Here is a 27,736-nt window from a genome sequence, read left to right as displayed (position 1 = left end):
TGGTGATCCCGCTACACAGCTGGATTTAAAATCATGTCTGTGAAAGAATTCTGCCACAGGACTGCTGAGTAGAGTGAGGTAAAATTCTGGAATCCTTTAGGATGGTCTGTTTTGGCATTTTGGCCAAATCAAATTTTGACTGTTTTCTTTTTGTAATAACAGGATTATTTTGGTTCTGTTTTCCTCCCTTCCTCATCTCCTCAGAGCTTATTATTACAAGGCAGTTTTTAATAAGCCTTTGGAAATCTTCATTTCTGCATTTCTGTTGGTAGATTCATTGCTGTCAGTACATTCTCCTTGGTATTTCCTAAACATCACTTTCTAAGCTTATTTACATGTGTCTGTTAAAACAAAAACCACAAATTTATTTCAGAGTTGTCAGTATCCACAGGGGACAGCATGCAAATTCATTTTTGTCAGTTGTTTCTATTCCCTTGTAACTCTTTCACATTCCATTTGGAAACTTTGAATTTTTGGTGAAGAACAAAGCTTGAGTTGACCCTTTCTGAGCAATAGTATTCATACTGCTCTTGGGTTTATCTTTTATCTTATTTGGAAGTGCTGAGTGCTTGGCACTTGTATATCTTCGGATTTTGAATTATTAGCTATATTCTTAGTGCCTGTGCCCATACTCAGTCACTCAGTTGTTTCTGACTCTTTGCAACCCTATGGACAGTGCCAGGCTTCCCTGTCCACAGATTATCCTGGCAAGAATACTGGAGTGGGTTGCCATGTCCTCCTCCAGGGGATCTTCCTGACCCAGGGATTGAACCTGCATCTCTTATGTCTCCTGCGTTGGCAGGTGGATTCTTTACTGAGCCACCTGGGAAGCCCAAGTAAGAATACTGGATCAGGTTGCAATTTTGTCCTCCAGGGGATCTTCCTGGTCCAGGGATCAAACCTGGCCTCCTGCATTTGCAGGCCAGTTCTTTACCACTGAGTCACCTGGGAAGCATATTCTTAGGCAAATAGCTATATGTTGTTCAGTTGCTAAGTGGTGTCCCACTCTTTGCGACGCCATGGACTGCAGCATGCCAGGCTTCCCTGTCCTTCACTATCTCCCAGAGTTTGCTCAAACTTATGTCCATTGAGTTGGTGATGCCATCCAACCATTTCATCCTCTGTTCTCCGCTTTTCCTCCTGACCTCAATCTTTCTCCTCATCTGGGTCTTTCCCAATGAGTCAGTTCTTTGCATCAGGTGGCCAAAGTATTGAAACTTCAGCTTCAGCATCAGTCCTCCCTATGAATATACAGGATTGATTTCCTTTATGAATGACTGGTTTGATCTCCTTGCTGTCCAAGGGACTCTCAAGAGTCTTCTCCAACACCACAGTTTGAAAGCATCAATTCTTTGGCACACAGCCTTCTTTATGGTCCAACTCTTAACATCTGTGCATGATTCCTGGAAAAACCATAGCTTTGACTATATGGACCTATTAAACAGATACTATTTAAGTCTGGAAACTCCTATACATTGCTTATCTCCTCAGTCCTTTTTCTTAATTTACTCTTTTTCAAATTTCCCCTACATTTGGTCTGCTTGAAATTAGGTGTCCTGTTTTAGCAGTGGCTGATGGCCCTTGCTTGATCTTGGTCTTTGTGCATTTTGCTTGCTGTTATGTCTCATTTCCACTTACAGAACTGAATATCAGTGGACTGTTTTGAGATGATCCATTTTTCTTTCTCTCGTGAATACAGGCAAATTAAATATACCAAGTAAAAGAAAATAGAATTAGGATAGTTACTATACAGTTCAGTTCAGTTCAGTTGCTCAGTCGTGTCCAGCTCTTTGCGACCCCATGAATCACAGCACGCCAGGCCTTCCTGTCCATCACCAACTCCCGGAGTTCACTCAGACTCATGTCCATCGAGTCAGTGATGCCATCCAGCCACCTAATCCTCTGTCATCCCGTACTCCTTTTGCCTCCAATCCCTCCCAGCATCAGGGTCTTTTCCAATGAGTCAACTCTTCACATGAGGTGGCCAAAGTATTGGAGTTTCAGCTTCAGCATCAGTCCTTCCAATGAACACCCAGGACTAATCTCCTTCAGAATGGACTGGTTGGATCTCCTTGCAGTCCAAGGGACTCTCAAGAGTCTTCTCCAACACCACAGTTCAAAAGCATCAATTCTTCGGTGCTCAGCTTTCTTCACAGTCCAACTCTCATATGCATACATGACCACTGGAAGAACCATAGCCTTGACTAGATGGACCTTTGTTGGCAAAGTAATGTCTCTGCTTTTTAATATGCTATCTAGATTGGTCATAACTTTCCTTCCAAGGAGTAAGCGTCTTTTAATTTCATGGCTGCAGTCACCATCTGCAGCGATTTTGGAGCCCAGAAAAATAAAGTCTGACACTGTTCCACTGTTTCCCCATCTATTTCCCATGAAGCAATGGGACCAAATGCCATGATCTTAGTTTTCTGAATGTTGAGCTTTAAGCCAACTTTTTCACTCTCCTCTTTAACCTTCATCAAGAGGCTCTTTAGTTCCTCTTCACTTTCTGCCATAAGGGTGGTGTCATCTGCATATCTGAGGTTATTGATATTTCTCCTGGCAATCTTGATTCCAGCTTGTGCTTCTTCCAGCCCAGTGTTTCTCATGATGTACTCTGCATAGAAGTTAAATAAGCAGGGTGACAATATACAGCCTTGACGTACTCCTTTTCCTATTTGGAACCAGTCTGTTGTTTCATGTCCAGTTCTAACTGTTGCTTCCTGACCTGCATATAGGTTTCTCAAGAGGCAGATCAGGTGGTCTGGTATTCCCATCTCTTTCAGAATTTTCCACAGTTTATTGTGATCCACACTATACAAGAATCTTATTTTTTTTAATAATTAGCTGATTATTAGGTCCTCTTCTTAAGCCAGCATAGGACAATAAATGTTGGGTTTTATTTCACTTTTTAAATTTTATCTTTTCACATTAGTGAAGGTCTGTTCTCAAGTTGTCAGTGACTTGAATCTTGTTTGGGGATAGTTCTCTGCTGTTTTTGAACTATTTTTTAAGTTAGATTTCTAGATGTTACAGGCATCTGAGAAGACTTTGCATGAAGTCTGTTTAAGATGCAGAAAAGAATGACCTGGGTTTTAAAGCAATCATTGCAGTTGATTTTTTTTTTTTTTCATTTTTGCAGGTAGCAAGATCTTTCCCACCAATTTTTTGTTTAGGAAATATGTTTGGCCTTCATTTTATTTTTTTAAATTGAAGTATAGTTGATTTACAATGTGGTAGTAGTTTATGATTGTCAGCAAAGTGATTCAGTTTTATATATGTGTGTTAATTCTTTTTCAGTTTCCTTTTCCATTATAGGTTATTACCAGATGTTAAATGTAGTTCACCGTGCTATACATATTCAGTAGGACCTTGTTTGTCTGTTTTACATATAGTAGTGTATATTTGTTAATCCCAAGCTCCTAATTTATAATTTGGCTTCGATTAGAAATATATGCGTAGAAGTCATTGCTGGGTAAGGACAAATACTTTGTCATAATTCTATATAAATTACATATAACTTGTAATATTTGAAACATGTTTTGTCCACTATTGATTATTTATTATAATTCTCAATTTGAAATTTTCTTGAGTTTTTTCCTCCCATGAGGACCTACCAAATGGCATAGGTCTGCAGAGTGGGGGGCCTGTCGCCTTGTGTCATGTAGATTCAGATTTGACCAGAGCGTGCTGTGCCTCTTCCCTTTCAGTCTTCTCCAGCCACAACTGTTACGTCGCCTAATTCTACACCAGCTAAAACTATTGACACATCGCCTCCGGTTGATTTGTTTGCAACTGCATCGGCAGCTGTACCAGTCAGGTTAGTTCATGAGAATGCAGCAAACTGTTTATTAATATTTTGGCTAGGTTTTCATTTTATTTTTATGTATTGAACCCAAATGACTTCACAAAATGAAATGTTATTCTAGTGAATGTATGCTATTTTGGGTTGTTTTCAGGTACATAGAGTTAGTTCTAACCTTATACAGTTATATAAGTTTGTACCTCTCAAGGTGTAAGTAAGACCAAAGCTCTGGGAATTGCCTTGTTCAGATATTTGGGAAAGAAAGTGGAAGAAAGATGCACACATTTCAGGTTCTTCTGAAGTGCATGATATGGACAGTGTTTTCTGAAATTCATTTCTTCTTTTGTGAAATTTAAAGGCTGTCTTGAAGTGCTATAAAATGAAATGAAGTGAAGTGAAATGCAGTTGTAGGTCGAGTAGGTGGTACATATAGGAACTCAAACTCCACTTGTAGGAAGAAACTGTCAGGATGCTCCTAATTGCTTTTATAGCACCTAAAAGTCAGAACACTAGTGAGAAAGATGGGGATGACTGTGTGTTGTATGAAATCTCTGAGGTGCCTAAAAGGAAGCCCCAACTAAGAGAGGCTTCCTCAGGTATTAATTTTAGGTCAGCTCTTTGTTTTGGTTCTTTTGCCTTGAGAAGATTCTGGTCCCATCTTGTAGTATCTGTGACTCTGATTATGAATGCTCTGTACAATAAATCCACATAACGTATCCATGTAAACTATGCCTGTTGGTCTCCACTCACTTAATTCTAGTTTTATAATCACAGGCTTGGAAAGGCCAAGTCCTTTCTGCCTCTATACCAAGATAAATTGCTTCTTATAAAAGCTTTGATTCAGGTCTTAATAATAAATGTTTCCCTATTCTGGCTCTTAAACCAGTTGTACTTATAAAATAGATATCAAAACTAGGCAAGTTTCAAAGAACATTACTTGCAAATCTAATATGTAAAAAAGATAGGGATTGAACTGCTATTTATAAAGAGGGTTGGGGAACCTGGACCCTGATGGCTTAGTACCTGATCTTGCAGCCTTTAAGTCAGTGCTCCTTAAACCTGAATGGACAGTGAACACCTGGGGTCACAGTAAAATGAAGACTCTGATATAGTAGATATGGGGTAAGCCTGGGACTTTGCATTTCTAACAAGGTCCCAAGATGCTGTTAGCTTAGAGAGCGTACTTTGAATAGCAAAGCTCTAGGCTCTTCCTTGGAACTTCTGTAGATGAAAGAGCTTTGGAAAGCACAGCCCCATCTGAGTAAGAGTGAAAAAATATGGAATTATTTATGGATGAGGCCTCTTACAGACCAACTTAATATGTTGCAGTTTAATGTAGAAAAAAGATACAATAGTGATTATTCTGGAGAAGGCAATGGCACCCCACTCCAGTACTCTTGCCTGGAAAATCTCATGGACGGAGGAGCCTGGTGGGCTGCAGTCCATGGGGTTGCTAAGAGTCGGACACGACTGAGCGACTTCACTTTCACTTTTCACTTTCATGCATTGGAGAAGGAAATGGCAACCCACTCCAGTGTTCTTGCCTGGAGAATCACAGGGACGGGGGAGCCTGGTGGGCTGCTGTCTATGGGGTCGCACAGAGTCGGACATGACTGAAGCGACTTAGCAGCAGCAGCAGCAGCAGTGATTATTCATTTTAGTGTTCTTTGGTTTATAAATAAATTCTTCTTTTCAAGATGAGAATTATTTACCATGACACAAAAAAAATACAAAAACTTTTAGGAAATAGAGAAAAGGAAAAAATTACCAATAATTCTCTTTAATATTTAGAGCATGTTTCCTTTTGTCAGAATCCTCATAATCAGCATTTCAGATACTACTCAGTAGACATAACATGTTTAAAATTCCCCCTTACTTTGAGGCATTTAGATTTTCCCTTTTTCTTTCTGCTCTGTGATTCGCTGAGTAAGCCATTGCTTGAGGTATGATTTAACTTTGTTATTTGTGGAGCAGGAGTTGGCAGACAATGGCCCATAGATCAGATCTAGCCCACTGTCTTTGTAAATAAATTTTTATTGCAACAGGGCATGTTTGTTTGTTTACACACTGTGTCTTTTTCATGCTGCACTGGCAGAGTCAAGTAGTGACAGAGGCTGTCTAACCCACAAAACTAAGATGCTTAGCATCTGGCCCTTGACAGAGGTAGTTGGCCAACTCTTGGTATAGAGGAACATATGTTTTACTGCTGTACTTTGACAAATATTATTCTCTTGCTGGATTTAAAATATCCAAAATCTGTGATGTTTTCTGCGTAAGTCTTTATTTAAAAAACATCTTTATATTTAAAATTCAAAAATCTGATTGTAAAATGATATTTGCCTTTCAGCACTTCAAAACCGTCTAGCGATCTCCTGGACCTCCAGCCAGACTTCTCCCCTGCAGGGGCAGCAGCAGCAGCACCAGCACCAGCACCACCTTCAGGAGGCGCCACTGCGTGGGGAGGTGAGTGGAATCAGACAGCTGTGCCATTTTTCTATTTAGCTGTTGCCATTCAGGTTATAGTTGTTAATCTTTCCTTCTGATTATCCAAAATGGTGCTAGAAACTGGGGGAGAAAATGCTAAAAATGGCATTGATTAAAATATACATTGAAAGAGAGACCAAAAAAATTGAGAGACAAAAGGTACCTGTATGTGTTATGTGCATGTGCTCTGTTGCTCAGTCATGTCCGACTCTTCCTAGCCTCATGGAGTATAGCCCTCCAGGCTCCTCTGTCCATGGGATTCTCCAGGCAAGAATACTGGAGTGGGTTGCCATTTCCTCCTCCAGAGGATCTTCTCAACCCAGGAATGGAACCCATGTCTCCTGTGTCTCCTTCATTGAAAGGCGAAGTCTTTACCACTGAGCCACCTAGGAAGCCCCCAAAGTACCCATAATACAATTAAAATATTCAAGTAATCACATAGTTTTATTATTCAAGTTGAAACAGTGGGAGTATTTTTTCTTAGCTATTTTCAAATCCTGATTATTTTTAGTAATTGAAAGGCAGCTTTTTAAATTTGGTTCAAGTGCAGTCTCCCTAGTTGATTTCTTTAGATCTGAATTGGTTTTATTCATATTGAATTTGATTTCATGCAATTGGAAATCTGGGATAGATTCTTATTTGTGCCAGAAAAGATCTACACTAAACTTGTTAAGAGCAATCACATGTAAGTATGGCATGGATCTTGGAAAAAATTACACTTCTATACATATTTGATTTAAAAGGATACTTAATGCTAATATAAAATTAAGTTGGTTATTGCTTCATTCTTAAAGTTTCACAGAGTTGGTATTAAATACCTTACTCTACCACATCAAACTATCAAAAATTTTTTTTAAGTTTGAAAATGGCTCATACAACTATAGAAATAACACTGAGGGAATGACATAAGCAAGATGGTCAAATAGTAGGTGTCCCATCATACCTCCCCACAGAAGTAATCATTTGACAGCCATCCACAGACAAAAGTGCCTTTGTGGGTGCTTTGGGATCCAGGAAAGAGGTTGCAAAGACCAAGATCAAGAAGGCTTGATTTGAGAAGGCAGGTCCATGTAGGAGGCTCATCAACCTTGGTCCTGGCAACAGACCTAGAAACACTGCCATGTCCCTGTGGACTTGTTACAGTCCTCTTTGGCCATGATCCTGCCACAAGCAACATCTGCTAAGGGACCGGAACCATACACACCCATGCATTAGGTAACAGGCCTGCTGACCTTGGTCTCAGCTGTGGACCCTGAAACTGCCTGTGACCGAGCTCCAGCCTCTCTCAGTCTTGGTCCAGGAGCAGTCTCGCCTGCCCAGAGATCTACCAGGAGACATACCTGTCTGTGCACTTAGAGACAGGCCCAGTGACCTTAGTCCAACCTCAGACCCTAAAGAAGCCTTGTGACTAGGCTCAGCCCCTTCCAGCTGCAGTCAGGAAGCTGTCCTGCCCACCTGGGGACTCTGTGGGAGACAGACTTATCCATACCCATAAGGGCAGGCCTACAGACCCTGGTCCCAACTTTGGACCTTCAAGCAAATATCAGACTTGATTCAGCCCCACTTAGCTACAGTCCAGGGCTAGTCCTTCCCAGCCCAGAGACCTAGTAGGAGCTACACCCAAACATGCACTTGGTAACAAGCCCACCACCCCTGAACTCTACTGAAGACCCTAAAGTGGACCCTTGTTCTAGTTCCAGCCCTACTAACCAAGGTTGTGAAGGCAGTCCTGTCCACTCAGGGACCAGGAGGCAGGATCCGCACCCACCTAAGACTCTGGTAACAGGCCCACCAACATGGGCACTACAGCAGACCCAGGAGTAGCCACCTGAACTTGCCCCAACCCCATTCAACTGCAATCCCAGAGGCAATATCATCACCCCAGGGACCTCACAGGAGAAGATCTTCACCTGCCAAAACTAGTGTTTAAAAACAGGAAGAGGTGTTTTTCCTTCAAATACACAGGCACCATCACAAGGCTACATGAAATACAAAGTATCAGGCAAAGAAAAACTCCATGACACTGCCAAAGGAAACTAATAAAGCTCAGTAACTTACCCTAAAGAAATCTAGGTTGTCTGCTAATGAATTCAAAATAATCATCCTAAAGTAGCTCAGTGAGATTCAAGGAGACACAGCAGGCAAGAAAACAAAATCAGGAAAACGATACATGAAGTAAGAAAATAGAAACTATAAAAGAGAACAAAGCAAATTCTGAATGAAATAGAATACAGTGACTGAATTGAAAAGAAAAACTCTGTAGAGAGCTTCAACAGAAGACTGAATCAGACAGAGTAAAAATCCACAAACTCAAAGATAGGTCATTAGAAAACAGCCAATTAAAGGAATAAAAAGGGAAAAAAGAGGATGCATACAGGACCTATGGGACATCGTAAAATGAATGAAGATATGCATTGTAGAAGTCTCAGAAAGGAAGAGAGAAAGAAAGTGAAGTCACTCAGTCATGTCTGACTCTTTGTGACCCCATGGACTGTAGCCTACCAGGCTCTTCTGTTCATGGTATTTTCCAGGCAAGAGTATTGGAATGTGTTGCCATTTCAGAAGGAACGCTTATTTAAAGAAATAGTGGCTGGTGGTGGTGATGGTTTAATTGCTAAGTTGTGTCGGACTTCTGCAACCCCATGGACAGTAGCCTGCCAGGCTCTTCTGTCCATGGGATTCTTCAGGCAAGAGTGGGTTGCCATTCCCATCTCCAGGGTATTTTCCCAACCCAGGAGTCGAATCAAAGTCTTCTGCATTGCACGCAGATTCTTTACCAACTGAGCTACCAGGGAAGCCCAAAATAGTGGCTGAAAACTTCCTAAATCATGAGAGAGATATGGACATTTAAATTCATGAAATTCCAAAGTCTCCAAGCAACATCAACCCAAAGAATATTACCTAAGACACAGTATATAATCCAATTGTCATAAGTCAAAGACAAAGAGGAAAATTTGAAAACAACAAAAGAAAAGCAGTTTCTTCTATACAAGGGAATCCTGGTAAGGCTATCAGCATATAATGATAAAATCAATTCATTAAGACACTTGCTCCTTGGAAGAAAAGCTCTGACAAACCTAGACAGCATATTAAAAAGCAGAGACCTTTGCCTACAATGGTCCATATAGTCAAGCTATGGTTTTTCCCATAGTCATGTATGGATGTGAGAGTTAGACCATAAAGAAGGCTGAGTGCCAAAGAATTGATGCTCTTGAACTGTGGTGTTGGAGAAACTCTTGAGAGTCCCTTGGATTGCAAGGAGACCAAACTGGTCAATTGTAAAGGAAATCATTCCTAAATATTCATTGAAAGGACTGATGCTGAAGCTGAAGCTCCAGTACTTTGGCCACCGGATGGGAAGACCTGACTCATTAGAAAAGACCCTGATGCTGGGAAAGATTGAAGGCGGGAGGAGAAGGGGACGACAGAGGATGAGATGGTTGGATGGCATCACTGACTCAATGGACATGAGTTTGGGTAGGCTCCGCGAGTTGGTGATGGACAGGGAGGCCTGGCATGCTGCAGTCCATGGGGTCACAAAGAGTCGAATACAACTGAGCAACTTAACAACAATAATTCATTCAGTTCAGTTCAGTCACGTCCGATTCTTTGCAACCCCGTGAATTGCAGCTAAGAGGATATAAACATCAAAATACCTAAATATGTGAAGCAAATATTAACAGAACTGAAGGAGGAAATAGACAGCCATACAATAATAGTAGGGGGCTTCAGTATGCCACTTTCAACAGCAATAGATAGGTCATCCAGATGGAAAGTCAGTTATGAAATAGAAAACTTGAATAACAGCTTACCCCAAATGAACCTACAGACATATACAGAAAATTTCTTTCAACGGAGCCAAATATACTTTCTCCTCAATTTCACATAGAAAATTCTTCAGGGTGGAGAATGTTGGGACAAGAAAAAAATTTTGATGAAGAAAATTGAAGTCATATCAAGTATTATTCCTGATCTTCAGTGGTATAAAACTAGAAATCAGTAACATAACAAAACTTTGAAAATTCACAAATACATGGAGATTTTATAACATATGGCCAACCAATGGGTCAAAGAAGAAATTAAAAAGAAATTTTAAAGAACCTTGAAACAAAAGAAAATGGAAACACAGTATATCAAAACTTACCTGATGCTGCAAAAGCAATACTAAGAGGGAAGTTTATAGTGCTAAATGCCTCCACTAAGAAAAAAAAGATCTCAAACAATCTAGCTTTACATCTCATGGAATTAGGTAAAGAACAAACTTAGCCCAAAGATAGCAGAAGGAAGGAAATAATAAAGATTAGAGCAGAAATAAATGAAATAGAGACCAGAAAGACGTTAGAAAAGATCAACAAAACTGAGTTGGTTTTTTGAAAAGATAAAATTACTTTTGCGTGTGTGCATGCTCAGTTGTATTTGACTCTTTGCAACCCCAAGGACTGTAGCCCACCAGGCTTCTCTGTCAGTGGAATTTTCCAGGTGAGAATACTGGAATGGGTTGCCATTTCCTACTCCAGGGAATCTTCTTGACCCAGAGATCAAACCAACGTCTCCTGTTTCTTCTTCATTACCAGGTGGATTCTTTGCCACTGAGTCACCTGGGCAGCCCAAAATTACCTTCAGCTAGACTAAATAAGAAAAAGAGCAGTGATCCAAACTAAAATTATAAATGAAAGAGGAAACGTTATAGCTGATACCATAAAAATGCGAAGAGTCATAAGAGGTTGTTGTGAGCAATTATATGCCATGATTGGATAACATAAAAGAAATGGATAAATTCCTAGAAACATACAGCTGACCAACATACAGCTGACCAACAAACATACAACTGACAGTCAAGAAGAAATAGAAAATCTGAACAGACTTACATGAATAAGAAAATTGAAGCAGAAATCAAAAACCTCCCAACAAAGAAAAACCCTTGATCATATAGCTTCATGAGTGAATTCTACCAAACATTTAAACAGAAATTAATGCCAGTCCTACTCAAATTCTTCCCAAAAAATTGAAAAGAGGGAACACTTCCAACCCAAAAAATTGAAAAGAGGGAATACTTCCAACATTTACTTTTTTGAAGCTAGTTTTACACTCATACCAAAGCCAGATACACACACTATAAGAAAAGAAAATAACAGTTCATCATTCCTGATGAACATAAAACTACAAAAATCATTCACAAAATATTACAAACTGAATTCAACAGCCCATTAAAAGGATCATATACTATGATCAAGTGGGTTTCTCCTTGGAATGCAAGGATGGTTTGAGAGTTGCTAGTGATAACACACCACGTGGTAGAATAAAGGATGAAAATCATATGATGATCTCAATAGTTGCAGAAAAAGTACTTTAACAGAGTTCAACAACCTTTCATGATAAAACTATCAACAAATTAGGTAGAGAAGGAATGTATCTCAACATAATAAAGGGTATATATGACATGTCCGGAGAAGGCGATGTCACCCCACTCCAGTACACTTGGCCTGGAAAATCCCATGGATGGAGGAGCCTAGTGGGCTGCAGTCATGGGGTCACTAGGAGTCGGACACGACTGAGCAACTTCACTTTCTCTTTTCACTTTCATGCATTGGAGAAGGAAATGGCAACCCACTCCAGTGTTCTTGCCTGGAGAATCCCAGGGACGGGGGAGCCTGGTGTGCTGCCATCTCTGGGGTCACACAGAGTCGGACACGACTGAAGTGACTTAGCATAGCATAGCATGACATGTCCACAGCTAACATGATTCTAAATGATGAAAAGCTGTAACATTTTCCTCTAAGATTAAGACAAGGATGCCTACTCTCTTGAGTTCTATCCAACATAGTACTGTAAATCTAAGCCAGAGCAATTAGTCAAGAAAAAGAAATAAAAAGCATCCAAATCGGAAAGGAAGAAATAAAATTGTCTCTGCAGATGACATGATCTTACATGTAGAAACCCAAAAGATGCCACCAAAAAACTGTTAGAACTAATAAATGAATTCAGTAAAGTTTGGGAATCAAAATTTATGTATAAAAATCAACTGCATTTCTATACACTAACAACAAACTATCTGAAAAAGAAATGAAGAAAATAATTCCGTTTATAGTAGCATCAAGAAGAATAAAATATTGAATTGGCCAAAAAGTTTGATTGGATTTTTCTGTAACAACCCAAATGAACTTTTTGGCCAACCCAATACTTAGCAATAGACTTAACCAAGGAGATGAAAAGCCTCTACACTGAAAACTATAAACCACTGATGAAAGAAATTGAAGATATAATAAATGGAGATATAATAAATATCTCCAAATAAATGGAGATATATCCTTTGTTCATGGACTAGAAGAATTAATACTGTTAAAATGTCCATACTACCCAAAGTGATCTACAGAATCACTGCAGTCTGTAGAAAAACTGTAATGGCATTTTCCTGTAAATAGAAAAAAAAAATCTGTCATTCATATAGACCAAAAAAGACCCCACATAGCCAGGAACTCTTGAGAAAGAAAAACAAGGCTGGCTACATCAAACTTCCTGAAATCAACCTAAATTACAAAGCTATAGTAACCAAAACAGAATGGTACTGGAATGAAAGCAGACATCTCAACCAGAACAAAACAGGAACAAGAGAGTAGAGAGCCTAGCCCAGAAGTAAACTCATGCGTAGTCAGTTAGCTCACCTTTCACCGGGTTGCCAAGAACACACAACAGGAAACAGATAGTCTCTGTAATAAATGGCATTGACAAGGCTAGATATCCATGTGCAAAATAATAAAATTGGAAGCTTATCTTACATCATACACAAAAATTAACTCAAATGGATTAAAACAAATATAAAACCTGAAACCATAAATCCTAGGAGAAAACATAGGGAAAAACCTCCTAGACATTGATCTTAGCAGTGAATTTTTTAGTTTGCCACCAAAAACACAGGCAACAAAAGCAAAAATAAGCAAGTGAGACTACATTCAAGCTAGAAAGCCTCTACACAGCAAAGGAAACAATCAACAGAATGAAAATGCAACCTATGGAATGGGAGAAAATATTTGCTAGAAATAAAAAAAGAACCCAAATACCTTGATTTTAAAATGGGCAAAGGACATAAATGGACATTTCCATAGAAGATGTGCAGATGGTTAACAGGTATATGAGAAGGTGTTAAATGTCATTAATCATCAGGAAAATGGAAATCAGAACCAGAAATAACACCCCACACTTGTTAGCATGACTATTATTAGTAAGAGAAGAGAGAAGTGTTTGTTGAGGGTGTGGAGAAAGGGAATCATTATACACTATTGGTGGGAATGTATATTGGTACACCCATTGTGGAAAACAGTGGAGTAGAAGTTCCTCAAAACAATGTAAATAGAACTATTACATTATTCACCAATCTCACTTCTAGATGGATGGATATCTGCACTCCCATGTTCATTGCAGCATTAGCCACAATAGCCAAGATAAAAAAATAACTTGCGTTTGTCAGCAGATGAAAGGGTAAGGAAAACATGTTGTATACATTCAGTGGAATATTATTCAGCCTTTTAAAAAGAAGGAAATCCTCCTATGTGTGACAATATGGATGACATAAAGGACATTGTGCCAAGTGAATAAATATGCCAGACACAGAAAGGCAAATATGTATAATCTCACTTATATGTGGAATCTTAAAAAAGTCAAACTCATAGATGCAGAAAGTAGAGTTGTTGTTGAGCAATGGAGGGCAGGGCATGGAATGGGAAGATGTTGGTCAAAGGGTACAAAAGGTCAGTTGTAAGCTAAAGAAGTTCTGGAGATCTAGTGTACAGTAGTTACTATACTTAATACTATAGTTAATAATACTGTGTTGTATATTTGAAACTTGCTAAAAGAGTAACCTTAAGTATTCCAACTACAAAAACACAGGAACTATGTGAGATGATGGATGTGTTAGTTTGATTGTGGTCATCTTCTCATAATGTATATGTATAACAAATTATTACACTGTGCATCTTAAATATGTACAATTTTTGTACATCAGTTATACCTCAGTAAAGCTGTGGGGGTTGAGAAACAACACTGGTAAAAGACATTAAGTGGCTGATGAGGAAACCAGTAAGATGATAAAGCTGGTTAAAAAAGCATTTTGAGGAACTGGGATTTATAGAAAAGGAATGTTAAAATAAGATGGCTAGGTTGGGTTCAAAAATAAGGCAATAAAAATCATGTCTTGAGGTTATCTTTTCTCCCAAACATAGTATTATATCACTAGCAGACAAGAACTATAATTCGATACATCATTTCAGAATCAGAGTCCTTAATTAATGTTAAATTGCAACATGAAATGAAGCTTCATTCCATAGGTAATTAAATAATCCTTGGGTGAGCTTGGTAAACATTGGCAGAGTGATATCAGAAGTACCTGCTATATTTTATTTTATTTAATAAATTATTTATTAAACATTATATTTATATAATATAATATATTATTAAATTATAATTAATAATTAAATATTATATATTATTAAATTATATATTTATTTAATATTATATTTTATTTCCAAGTTTTTTGGTAACAAGATGAAAGTAACTAGTTGTGAAATAAAGTTGCTGACTATGTAGATGAGCATTTAAAATATTGGTGCTTTTCCATTTAAATGCTTCAAACTTCTCCCTTGTTAAAATGTTCAACTCCTAAGCCGACAGCTGTCATTTTTTAAAATAAAAAGTCTCAACATCACTTAACTTTATTAAATCTCTGTTTGTAAAGGAAAATATTGTTGAATTAGTTTTATAAAGGGCCTTCTTTTTTAAGAACCGTATTCAAGTGTTCATGGTATTTTTTTTTTAATTGTAGTATAATTGCTTTACATTGCTGTTAGTTGCTGCTACACAACATGAATCAGCGATAAGTACTATAAGGGCCTTCTGGTCCTTAAACGCTTTCTCATTCTGACCTTCATCTTTTTGAAATGTTTATTTCAACTTATATCTTATTTTCGTTGCCCCAGTATCTTATACAACATATTATGTTTTCTTATGTATTAAAGAATGCTTCAAATCTGTATCCTTAAATCAGACTTTCTCTGTCATAAAATTCATATGAATGGCTTTTATAGAACTTTTATAATTTAAAATTTAGTGTTAATTATAAATCCGTGAGGTTATACAAAATTTTTTTCAGTATTATATGAATGTATTAACTCTAATTTTCTCAACTAATTAAATCAGTAGATATTTGAGACTTTGTAATTTTTAGAGCTTATCAAGCATAGTGGTTTAGTGATTTAGAAACTTTAGTAAGTAAATAGTGATATTGTTAACTGTCTCCTTTCACCATATTCTCCAGTGTCAAACTGAAGAGAAATTGTGTCCTTTTTGTTTGGTTTGTTTGTTTTACACCAAAGGAATAATAAAAAGAATAACTCTAGGTGAGATATTTTTAAATTGTACTGTAACATTTTAAAAACATTTGGCCACACCACACTGCATGTGGGACCTTTATTCCCCAACCAAGGACTGAACCCCTGTCCTCTGCAGTGGAAGCACAGAGTCCTAAATACTGGACCACCAGGGAATTCCCAACATTTTTATTCATATTCATCTCTCAGTACTTTTTGCTAAGACCCACAATACTATGAGAAATAAGTTATAATAGCCAATTTTATTATAACACACTTCATTTCTTGCTTGTTAGGAATGAATAGCTATTGATGATTGAAACGTTGAGGTATCAGTGGATATAGGAGAAAGCAGATGAGTATGGTTTAGCTAGGGCTGTGCAGTGTGGGTCTGCAGTCTGTCTTTCTCAAAGGCAAGGCAAGAGGTCTGAAATTCAGCCTGTTTCTGTTGGCCAAGCTGTGGGCTTTTTTCATCCTTGAGGAATAAGGAAAACCTTTTCCAACTTGCTGGCTCAGCAGAAACAGTTTTTCATAATTAATACAAAGCACATTATAGTATATCATAGTGTTGGCTTAGGACCTGATGGTTAGACAGCATTAGTCTTTTGTCTCAACAAAATATCTATAGCTATTTTCATAGCAGTAGAAAAGTCAGCTGGGGAGGAAAATACTAATAAATAAATTCTCTAGTTCTCAAGCAAATAGTAAAACTCCTAAGTCTTAATAAATTCAAGTAAACTAGTATAATATGAAATTGAGAGATAATAGTCACCTTTGCTGCTACTGTTTAGTTGCCAAGTTGTGTCCAACTCTTCTGTGATCCTGTGCACTGTGGCCCACTAGGCTCCTCTGTCCATGGGATTTCCCAGGCAAGAATACTGACGTGGGTTGCCATTTCCTTCGCCAGGGGATCTTCCCAACCCAGGGATTGAACCTGCATCTCCTGCTTAGTAGGCAGATTCATTACCACTGAGCTTACCTGAAAGGCCCCATAGTTACCTTGAGTTTGCATTTGTTCCATCGATATACAGTGATATTTGAAGAGGCTTCTAAATTATAACAAATATGTTTTGTTCTGCTTTATTGACTATGCCAAAGCCTTTGACTGTGTGGACCACAACAAAGTCTGGAAAATTCTTAAAGAAATGGGAATACTAGACCACCTGACCTGCCTCTTGAGAAATCTGTATGTTCTTATCTGACCATAATGATAGTAAGAGAATTTCATTTTCTAATGATGTGTCCACACGAAGTGTTTACAAATTTCTCGTTAAGGGTTCTGAGTACTGATAAATATTGCCAATTTATGGGACATATTGTAAAGGATAGTACTTTTGTTGGTGTGAACCAAATTTAGCACATTCATATTTTATAAATTTAATTTAAATAGTGCATATTACATGTGGCATTCTGCTGGCCAATAATGATCGTCTTTGACTGAAAGAATACAGAGTGTTTTTAAAATCCCTATCTTTCTCCTCATAATAGGGAGAGTGTTTTTTTCTTCATAATAAATGCATCCCTCTGTACAAACAACTGAGTGTGTGTGTGTTGTATTTCTGTGCATCCTAGAAGTGGGAAATGGCTAATTTCTTATTGTAAATGCTTGAAGTAAAATTTCTACTTTTTGAGAAATACAGAATTACTCCTAGGGTTTTCTTAGAATTAATAGACTTAATAGAAATTTATTAACACACTCTTGAAGGCTCATCAATATTATGTGACCACATGACTTTGTTTCCATGTGAATATTATTAATAGCTATACTATCAGCTGGAGAAGGTGATAGCACCCCACTCCAGTAGTCTTGCCTGGAAAATCCCATGGACGGAGGAGCCTGGTAGGCTGCAGTCCATGGGGTCGTTGAGAGTCGGACACGGCTGAGCGACTTCACTTTTAATTTTCACTTTCATGCATTGGAGAAGGAAATGGCAACCCACTCCAGTGTTCTTGCCTGGAGAATCGCAGGGACAGGGGAGCCTGGTGGGCTGCCGTCTATGGGGTCTCATAGAGTCGGACACGACTGAAGCGACTTAGTAGCAGCAGCAGCATACTATAAGCAGTATTTGTGACCCATATTACCTTTTGCTTGTTAGTTAAATCTAGGTGGGGCACATCTGTAGGTTGTTTTCATGCACATTCATGAATACACACACACATACTTTCTGTCTGTGAAAGATTTATAGAAACTTTGAAATTCATAGTCCTATGTCAACTTAAATGTTAGCTGTTGCTCTTTTTTATTGAAGTGTAATTGGCATACACCAATTATATTAGTTTCAAGTATACTACATTCAGCATTTCTATACATTCTGAAATGATCACAATAAGGCTAGCTACCATCTAAGTCATTGCTATTATTAACTCTCATTATCAAGCATTTGATATGTTCTGGATATGGGTGAGCACTTAAATATATTAACACACTTAATCTAAAGTGTGACTCCATCTCACTGCACCATATAGATCTCCTTGTTAATTTAGTTGTAGTTCTGTTTCCTTGGTTACAGGGAATGTTTTCTAGCAATTTCTGTAATACAAAAAAATTGCTCTGATTAAGTACTGCTTGCAAATGAATTGGAACGCTTATGCTGTAGTGGGTTTTTTTTTTTTTTAATAGTTTAATCCTCTATAAAAAGTAGCAGTTTTGAGAATATTTGATAACTGTTCCCATCATCCTATAATAGGAACTTGCTTTTATAGTAGAGAAAATTTTGCACAAACCAAGAAATACCTAAGATAAATTATGCTTCATGTGGAAAATTAAGATTTTGGAGAGTAAACCCTGTGGTTTCCAAGAGTAGAAAAAGGTTTTCAGCATCAGTTATCCACCAACAAGCTTAATCACTGTACATTTTCCTAGGAAATTTTACTTTCCATCTTTTTATATCATTTTTGTCACCCTCTATCCTAACAAAACATTGGTTAGGAGCAAGGAATTAATGTTTTAATTTTTCATACTTTTTGTTTTAAATCCTTTCATTTTTGTTCCTTCTAGTATACATAAACAGTCTTCTCCTTTCTCAGTTACCAAGTGTATGAAATAAATTACCATCCCCTGTCATAGGCAGTGGGAGGTCTGAAAACTTAAATCGCATGGTTCTTAGCTCTTCTGCTAAATCACATCACAGCTTAAGATAGCCATTGATAAGGGCAGGGGTAGGGAAAGCCCCACCAATGCCAGGAAAAGAGAGAAACCAAGTCCCTCTGCCTTCTGATGAACCATGTTGGTTTCTAATTTACATTTTTAGGATGTGTGACTGTAGAGTAACAATTGCGTTGGGCCAGGTCCATTTGGTTTGAGCAATTATTTGAAAGATGTTCTCCTTCTCAGGATTTGGGACCTGGACACCTAACAGCAAAAAATACCCTAGACTCAAGTCAGCATAGGTCCTTTTTTCCAGCTCTTTATTAGATGTGCATTCTGAAATTTAAAAACTATTTCTAAAGTCAAGAACTCCATGTGGTATAATATTCTAATGTTGCTATGAAATATGTAAGATTTGTTTAGGAAGAGCCTTGATTATCTTAGTGGACCTGTAGAGTGCTTTACCTGACATTTATTGGGTTTGCAAATTGCATAGTTAAATGAATGTGATTATGTTTTTCTTCCAGTTTTCAGGTATAATTGATATACATCACTTTAAGGTGTATTGTGTAATGATTTGACTTGCATACATCAAGAAATGATTACCACAATAAATTTAGTGAACATCCATCTTTTCATATAGATACGTAATTAAAGAAGTAGAATAAAGGTTTTTTTGCTTGTAATGAGAACTATTAGCATATACTGTCTTCACAACTTTCATATGTAACATACAGTGGCACTGATTATGTTTATCTTGTTGTATATTATATCCATAGTACTTATTTATCTTATAACTGGAAGTTGGTATATTTTGACTGCATTCATCAAACTCCCCATCACTCTTCCCCTGCCTCTGGTAACCACAAATCTGATCTCTGTTTCTCTGTGTTCATTTGTTTTGAAGCATATTTGACCTAAAACACTGTTAGTTCCCATTATACAATATAGTGATTCAGTATTTCTATACATTTCAAAGAAGTCAGCACCTTAAGTCTTGTTATAATCCATCCCCATACAAAGATTTTATGTGTTAATAACTATATTCCGCACAATACATTTCATCCCCTGACTCATTTATTTTGCAACTGAAAGTTTGTTCCTCTCAATCCCTCTCACCTATTTCTCTCCTACCCTAGAACCCTTCCTCTCTGGCAACCACCTGTTTATTCTCCATATCTGTGCTCTGTTTCTATTTTGTTACGTTTGTTCATTTGGCTTGTTTTTTAGATTCTACTAAATAGAATAGAATAGAATTATACTATTCTATATAATCGTATAGTATTGGTTTTTCTCTGACTTTTTTCACTTACATAACAAACCCCTAGGACTATTCACATTGTCACCGATGACAAAAATTCACTCTTTTCTTATGACTAATATTCCATTATAGGCAGATAGCTAGACACACACACACACACACACACATCTTTATCTATTCATCTAGTGATTGGCAGTTACGTTCCTTCCATATCTTAGCTCTGCTGCAATGAACACAGGGATGCATGCATCTTTTCTAATTAGTGTTTTCATTTTCTTTGGATAAATAACCTGGAGGAGTGGAATTGCTAGGTCACATGGTAACCTGTTTTTAATTTTTTGAAGAATCTCTATACTGTTCTCCGTAGTGGCTGCACCAGTTTACCTTCCCTAACAGTGCATGAGGATTCCCTTTTCATCACATTCTCACCAACACTTGTTATTTGTTGTCTTTTTGATAATAGACAGTCTTGCAGGTGTGAGGCAATATCTCATTGTGGTTTTGATTTTAATTTCCCTGACAATTAGTGATGTGGAGCATCTTTTCATGTGTCTGATAGCTGTCTGTATGTCTTCTTTGAAAAAAAATGTCTACTCAAGTCCTCTCTTTTATAATCAAGGTGTTTGCTTTTTTTGTGGTTGAACTGTATGAGTTATTCATGTATTTTGGTTATTAACCCCTAATTGGATTTCTCATTTTCCAATGTCTTCTCCTGTTCAGTAGGTAGCCTTTTCATTTTGTTGATAATCTCCTTTACTGTGCAAAAGCTTTCTGGTTTGACATAGTCCCATTTGTTTTTGTTTCCCTTGTCTGAGGAAACATACTCCCCAAAATATTATTAAGGCCAATATCAAAGAGTATACTGCCTGTATTTTCTTCAAGAAGTTTTATGGTTTCAGGTCTTACATTTAAGTCTTTAATCCATTTTGGATTTATTATTATGCATAATGTGGGAAAGTCTAGTTTGATTCTTTTACATGTGGCAGTTCAGTTTTCCTAACACCAGTTTTTGAAGAGGCCGTCTTTTTCACGCTTTACTGTTACCTCCTTTGTTGTAAATTAATTGCCATATGAGTGTGGATTCACTCTTTGGTAGTTCACTCTTAGTGTATAGAAACTCAACAGATTTCTGTATATTAATTCTGTATCCTGCAACTTGACTCAACGGATACGATTTTAGTAGTTTAGTAGTTTTATTTTGGTGGCATCTTTAGGATTTTCTGTGTACGGTATCATGTCTTCTGCAAAGAGTGACAGTTTTAGTACTTCCTTTCCAATTTGGATTCCTTTCATTTCTTTCCTGATTGTTTTTGTATGATTGTTGTGGCTAGGAGTTCCAATATTAAACTGAAGAAACGTGGCAAGAATGGTAATCTTTTCCTATTCCTGATCTTAGAGGAAAACTTTCAGATTTTCACTGTTGAGTATTGTGTTAGCTGTGGGTTTGTCATATGTAGCCTATATTACATTAAGGTATATTCCGTCTATGTCCCTTTTGTTGAGAGTTTTTATCATAAATAATGTTGAAATCTGTCACAAGTTTTTTTCACATCCATTGAGATGATCATATGATTTTTATTCTTCAAATTGTAACTATTTGTAACTATTCCTGGGGTAAATCCCACCTGGTCATGATCACTAATGTATTGCTGGATTTTGTTTGCTAATATCTTCTTGAGGATTTTTGCATCTGCGTTCATCAGTGATATTGGCCTGCAGTTTTCTTTTTTGTGGTATCTTTGTCTGATTTTGGATCAGGGTGATGCTGGCCTTGTAGAATGAGTTGGGAAGTGTCCCTTCTTCTGCAGGTTTTTGAAATAGTTTCAGAAGGATAGGTGTTAACTCTTCGATAAATATTTGGTAGAATTCACCTGTGAACCCATATATCTGGTCCTGGACTTCTGTTTGTTGGGAGTTTTTCTAATTACTGATTCAGTTTCACTACTGGTAACTGATCTGTTTTGTATTTTTTATTTTTTCTTGATTCAGTATTGGGAAATTATCCATTTATTCTAGATTGTTCATTTTTTGCTGTTTAATTGTGTGTAGGAATCTCTTATGGTCCTTTGTGGTGTTGGTTATAACTTCTCCTTTTTCATTTCTGATTTTATTGATTTGGAGCCTCTCTTTTTTTTCCGTGATGAATCTGGCTAAAGGTTTATTTATTTTTTCAAAGAGACAGCTCTCAGTTTCATTGATCTTTTGTATTGTTTTTGAATCTCTATTTCATTTATTTCTGCTCTGATCTTTATGATTTCTTTCCTTATTCTAACTTTTGTTTGATCTCCTTTTTATAGTTCTTTTATGTGTAAGGTTATGTTGTATTTTAGATTTTTCTCATTTCCTGAGATAGGCTTGTGTTGCTATAAAGCTTCCTCTTAGAATTGTTTTTTCTGCTTGCCATAGATTTTGAGTCACTGTATTTAATTTTCACTTATCTCTGGGTATTTTTTATTTCCTTTTTTATTTCTTCAGTGATCCTTTATTTAGTAATGTGTTGTTCAGCCTCCATGGATTTGTGTTTTTTGAAGTTTTTTCATGTAGTTGATTTCTAGTCTCAACATTGTGTTTGGAAAAGGTCGTTGATATGATTTTAGTCTTCTTAAATTTACTGAGACTTCTTTTGTTGCCTAGCATATGATCTATCCTAGAGATTGTTCCATGTGCTCTTGAAAAGAATGTGTTTTCTACTACTTTTGGATGTAATGTTTATATATGTGTGTGCATAAACATTTAAATTTATATAAAATAAAAAAATACGTATAAAGTCTATCTGATCTAATAATGTAGTTTAAGGCCTGCTGCTGCTGCTGCTAAGTCGCTTCAGTTGTGTCCAACTCTGTGCGACCCCATAGATGGCAGCCCACCAGGCTTCCCCGTCCCTGGGATTCTCCAGGCAAGAACACTGGAGTGGGTTGCCATTTCCTTCTCCAGTGCATGAAAGTGAAAAGTGAAAGTGAAGTCGCTCAGTCGTGTCCGACTCTTAGCGACCCCATGGACTGCAGCCTAACAGGCTCATGCATCCATGGGATTTTCCAGGCAAGAGTACTGGAGTGGGGTGCCATTGCCTTCTCCGAGTTTAAGGCCAGTGTCTCTATATTGATTTTCTGTTTTGATCATCTATCCATTGATGTAAGTCCCCTATGCCTTTTGTGTTACTGTCAGTTACTCCTCTTATGTCTGTTTAGATTTACTTTATTTAGGTGCTCCTACATGGGTTGCATGGGGCTGCCCAGGTGGTGCATTGGTAAAGAATCTGCCTGCCAATGTAGGAGACTCAGGAGACTTGGATTTGATCCCTGCATCAGGAAGATGCTCTGGAGTAGGAAATGGCAACCTACTCCAATATTCTTACCTGAAAAATGCCATGGACAAGAAAGCCTAGAGGGCTATAATCCATGGGCTCGCAAAGAGTTGGACATGACTGAATGACTGAGCACACACACACATACACATACATGTTGGATACATATATGTTTACAATTGTCATATTTTCTTCATTAATCAATCCCTTGATTAGTATGTAATATTTTTCTTTGTCTCTTATAACAGAGTTTATTTTCAAGTGTGTTTTGTATCACAGAAGCATTGCTACCCTGGCTTATCATTTCTATTTACATAGAATACATTTTTCCATCCCCTCACTTTCAGTCTGTGTATCTTTATGTCTAAAGTAATTATTATTAATGTCAAATTTATGTTTCTCAGCCTTTTAAATGTCTTCTGGAACTTTTGGTTTACTGAGTTCTCATATCGTTTTTAAAGCTCTGAAAAAAATAGCTTCCAAATGAGTTTTGATAAAGTTTCATGTTTAAAATAAATTTCCAGTAACATTCATGAATTCAAATGTGATGCCTGAGATGTATCACGTGACTGATACTAGAGGAATGCATTGGACACTCTAAATGTTTAACTTAAAGTCATAGTATAGTTAAAAACAATCCCTCTTAGGCTTATTATTTAGGATGCCATCTGTAATCCCACTGTTGATCACTAAGAAAGTATGAACCTCTCAATGGAATGCTGACCTCAGAAGGGCTGAAAAGTTTTGATACTACAGAATCTCTCACATTCATCTTGAAAATAATTTTCAATGTTGTCACATAATGTTTATAATTGTAAAAGTCATATATTAAACTGAAAAACATCTGGTAATGTGAAACTTATGAAGAAGAAAATAGGTTTGAGTTTCTTTTCTCTAACCCTTAAACTTTCATTCAAGTTAATATGTTGCACAGTCAAACTATAGCCATTTTAAAGCTTCTGTTCATGCTCTGGTATTCTACACTGAAGTGACACATCAAATAAAGAGGATCAACAAAGTTCAATTAACTATGGTTTCTTCAGAATTGACAATTATAGTATAATGAAATCAACCAAAGCAAATGAAATGGTAACTCTGATAAGAAATCAATTGAGTTCATCAAAACCATTTAGACCTAACTTAAGGTAAGTCTCACGACCTCCCTTGCTCTCAGTTTTCCCATTATGAAATTGGAAATTTGATCTAGAGGATCCCTAACGTCACTTCCAGCTCTAAAGTTCCATGATAATAATAGGTAACATTTATTTTTTAATTACAAATGGTCCAGAAAGGTACATAAAGCTAAAATGTCTTCAGTTAGTGCCTCACCCTGCTTGGACATTGGTGTGGTTGAAAGTTTCAGCTTTATCTCTTATTTCTTCATATGCTCACCCCCATGGACATCAATAGACCTTTTGGGAGAGGGTGAGTAAAGCTTTATCTGTAAACCTCTGTTTTGAGAGACTTCCATATCTTAATAATTGTCCTCACTTTGATCATTTGGAGCCTGGTATATCTTTTGTGCTTTCCTTTTCTTCTCTTCCATTTGTTCTGTGTCTGGTGCGACGTAGATTCTCTGGCTGCACTTTCCTCTGTTCCCTCCGAAGCGCAGATCTCAGATCCATTTGCACCAGAACCTACTCCTCCTGCTACATCTGCTGAAACTTCAGCTGCTGCAGCCTCTGCTTCAACTACCACAACTGTCACTGCTGTCACTGCTGACGTCGATCTCTTTGGAGGTTAGTCAGTCACATCCTTCTTCTTTCATTTTCCTTCCAGGATTACTAAAATTACCATAGTATGAAGATGTTTAAAATATTGTACATGATAGAACAGTATGACACAACTTTTTAAGTACTTTTTAAATGTTTATTCATATATATCTTTGCTCAGTTTGTCAACTTCATTTAGTTTTAGTGGTTTTAGAAGACAGGTTGCAATGCTTTGGACCTGTTTTATTTTCTGTTTTTTTGCAAAGTTAGGATTTAAGTCACTACTAGGACTCTTGTCCCATATATGGGATCCAGCCCTGCAGTATCTATAAGGGTGGTCTCAGATCCTTCTTCCTCCCATATTTAGGATTGGGTTTTTGGAATTTCTTTTTAGATTTGAACTAGCTAGAAGGAAAAAAAATATTTGGGGAATATGAGAGGAGAAATTCTGGTCTAAGTTATTTTTTAAGTTTTAAGACAAAAAGTCCTCTAGAAGTTCAGATCTAGAGGTCTCTGAAAAGAGTTTAAGGACATCCATTTTTGCAACCTTAGGCTTGTTCTTTGCAAGCAAAGATTTGGATTGTCTTTGGCTTCAGAACTTTGAGAAATCACTGGAGTCAGTACTTGCAATGCTGATTGAAAACAGGTTTATATCAGACTTTGAAATGATAGTCTGAAAATATTTTTTTCCATGTAAATGTAAGTTCTGACAGAGTTGATTTACAGCTGTAAGCCTGAGTCAAATATCCTAGGCTCTGCCAGTATAACATGCCTGGACGCAATGAACCATCTGAAGCCACTTTATTTACATCTTCCCATCTTGAGTGGTGCTTATGTCCAAACCTGGAGAAGTGCTCATTTTAGATGTGTACATTGAATAGTGTTATAATCATCATAGTTTTGTTTCTTCATTTAAACATAACATCTTGCCCAGGGCATTTTAAGAACATGGTAAAGAAATCAGAGGATGCAAAAAAAAAAGAAGTCAGAGGATGCAAACAATATGGTGGGGGCAAGAGAGTTTCTGCAAGTTCTAGTAGAGTTCATAAATTCCCCTGGGAACATACACTTACACACCATCACGTAACACTGCTACGTGCCGCATTCTCTGAAGCTCACCAACAGTGTCTAAGACAAAGAGTCCTCAGCTTGACACTGCATTGTTGCCTCTGTTTCATGTGAGGCAATTTGCTGCTGCCTTGCTGCACTGCCATGCTATTACAGAAAAAAATCTGCTTTTATTAAAGTAGAAGGGATTTTCAGACTCTTAAATAATTTATTATAAAGAATTATTTGCCAGAGAAAGTTAGTTTTTCATTATGCCTCTATAACTTTTGAGACCAGAAATTAGAGTTTTAGTTTACATTTATAAAATCAACTTCTTCATCCCCTCCTTCTTCCCCCATGATTGGTCTTGAGTATGGACGGTTTCTCATAGGCTTATGTTAACAGGAAAATTCAAGAAAAAAATATGAGCAGGATGGTAACAATTTTGTATGTAAACATTTCTGTTCCTTTAGCTATTTAGATTTTTGGTTTTCAGTCCATTTGAAGGAGCTTAATTGCCTGTAAGAAATCAGTCAACTCCATCTTGCTTCTCTCATGGTCCTCTAAAGCCTAAGATATTTCTTGGAAATATTCTTTGTGCCATTATGCTGTTCGTGTTGATCATTACTGCTTTGATGACATCCATCAAGCAGAAGAATCTGTATGTTTGGAAATATTTTTATGATGTCATTCTTTCTCCCTGCAATGTAAGTTTAAAAGGTCAGTACTGTAGCAAATCATATTACTTAATGCCAAAGAATGGAAGCTCTTCTCTAATTTCACCAATATCCTTTCTAGTCATCTGGCTGGAGGCTGAGGAGATGAGTATATCTGCAAATCTCATTACAATTATTTTTACTAATCTTTCTAATTCTGTAAACTGTCTCCTGGCCACTGGTAGCTGTAAAATCTCTAACCTTTATGTTCATAAATGTATGTGTTTCACCGTATGTTTTATGTTAGTACTTTTCAGTGATATTCCCTGGTTTCTTTCATGTTCTTTATGGATTTATAAGAAATCATCTAGAGGTAGGACTTTAAATTAAAATTCAAACTAAAATCTCTCCGGTCATGTTGTGTGGCCATTTAAAATAAATGTATCTTTAAAATGGTCAAGTGGTAGAACTTTTGATTAATAAGAGCATTAGTTATTTCACATATATGACTGTAAAATATGCCTCTATGAGGTTTTATGTAACATGGCTAGCAGGATTAAATAGACTTTAGAAATAGGATTAATGCATTTTTAAATGGCTAATTTTTAAATTTTCAGGAATATGAAATATTAAACATTAAAATTTTCTGTGCATTTTAGTCTTATATTTTCATTACAGATTTAAAAAATAGGGACTGTTATTTTAAAATACTCAGATTGATACCTACATAATGTTTTAGTTATTTCAGTGTAATTCGTTAAAAGCATTTTTAAAGAAACATTATATTTGCTAAATGCTTTATTTTTTAAAAGGAACTTTAAGAAAAATAAAATCTCTGGTCAGGCAGAATAGGACTGCAAGGCAGTGTTGTGCTTTAAAAAATAAAATAGATAATAAGAGAAAACACAAAATTTTTTAAAACATTCTGTTTTTCATTGATGTAACAATAGCATATTAGTGTGTTTTTTTTTTTTTTTTAAAAACAACATAGTGTTTTTCTAAGCAGTGCAATGCTAAATTTAT

General features: G+C 36.9%; 1 protein-coding gene across 18 annotated transcripts in view; it reads left to right on the top strand.

Annotated features, from left to right (window-relative positions):
* Positions 1-27,736, top strand: part of SNAP91 (synaptosome associated protein 91) — a 169,796-nt gene that overhangs the window by 93,799 nt on the left and 48,261 nt on the right. For 12 of the 18 annotated variants that reach the window (XM_070795798.1, XM_070795812.1, XM_070795804.1 and 9 more), the window contains 4 exons: positions 3,708-3,817; positions 6,150-6,265; positions 24,709-24,723; positions 24,870-25,037. In XM_070795798.1, the coding sequence (XP_070651899.1) occupies positions 3,708-3,817; positions 6,150-6,265; positions 24,709-24,723; positions 24,870-25,037 (409 nt within the window). The remainder of the gene's footprint in view (positions 1-3,707; positions 3,818-6,149; positions 6,266-24,708; positions 24,724-24,869; positions 25,038-27,736) is intronic. The other 6 variants (XM_070795813.1, XM_070795809.1, XM_070795800.1 and 3 more) reach the window with 3 other exon arrangements.

The sequence above is a fragment of the Bos indicus genome, chromosome 9, assembly GCF_029378745.1.
Source record: "Bos indicus isolate NIAB-ARS_2022 breed Sahiwal x Tharparkar chromosome 9, NIAB-ARS_B.indTharparkar_mat_pri_1.0, whole genome shotgun sequence".
Lineage (NCBI taxonomy): Eukaryota > Metazoa > Chordata > Mammalia > Artiodactyla > Bovidae > Bos > Bos indicus.
This window is presented reverse-complemented; position numbering and strand designations above follow the sequence as displayed.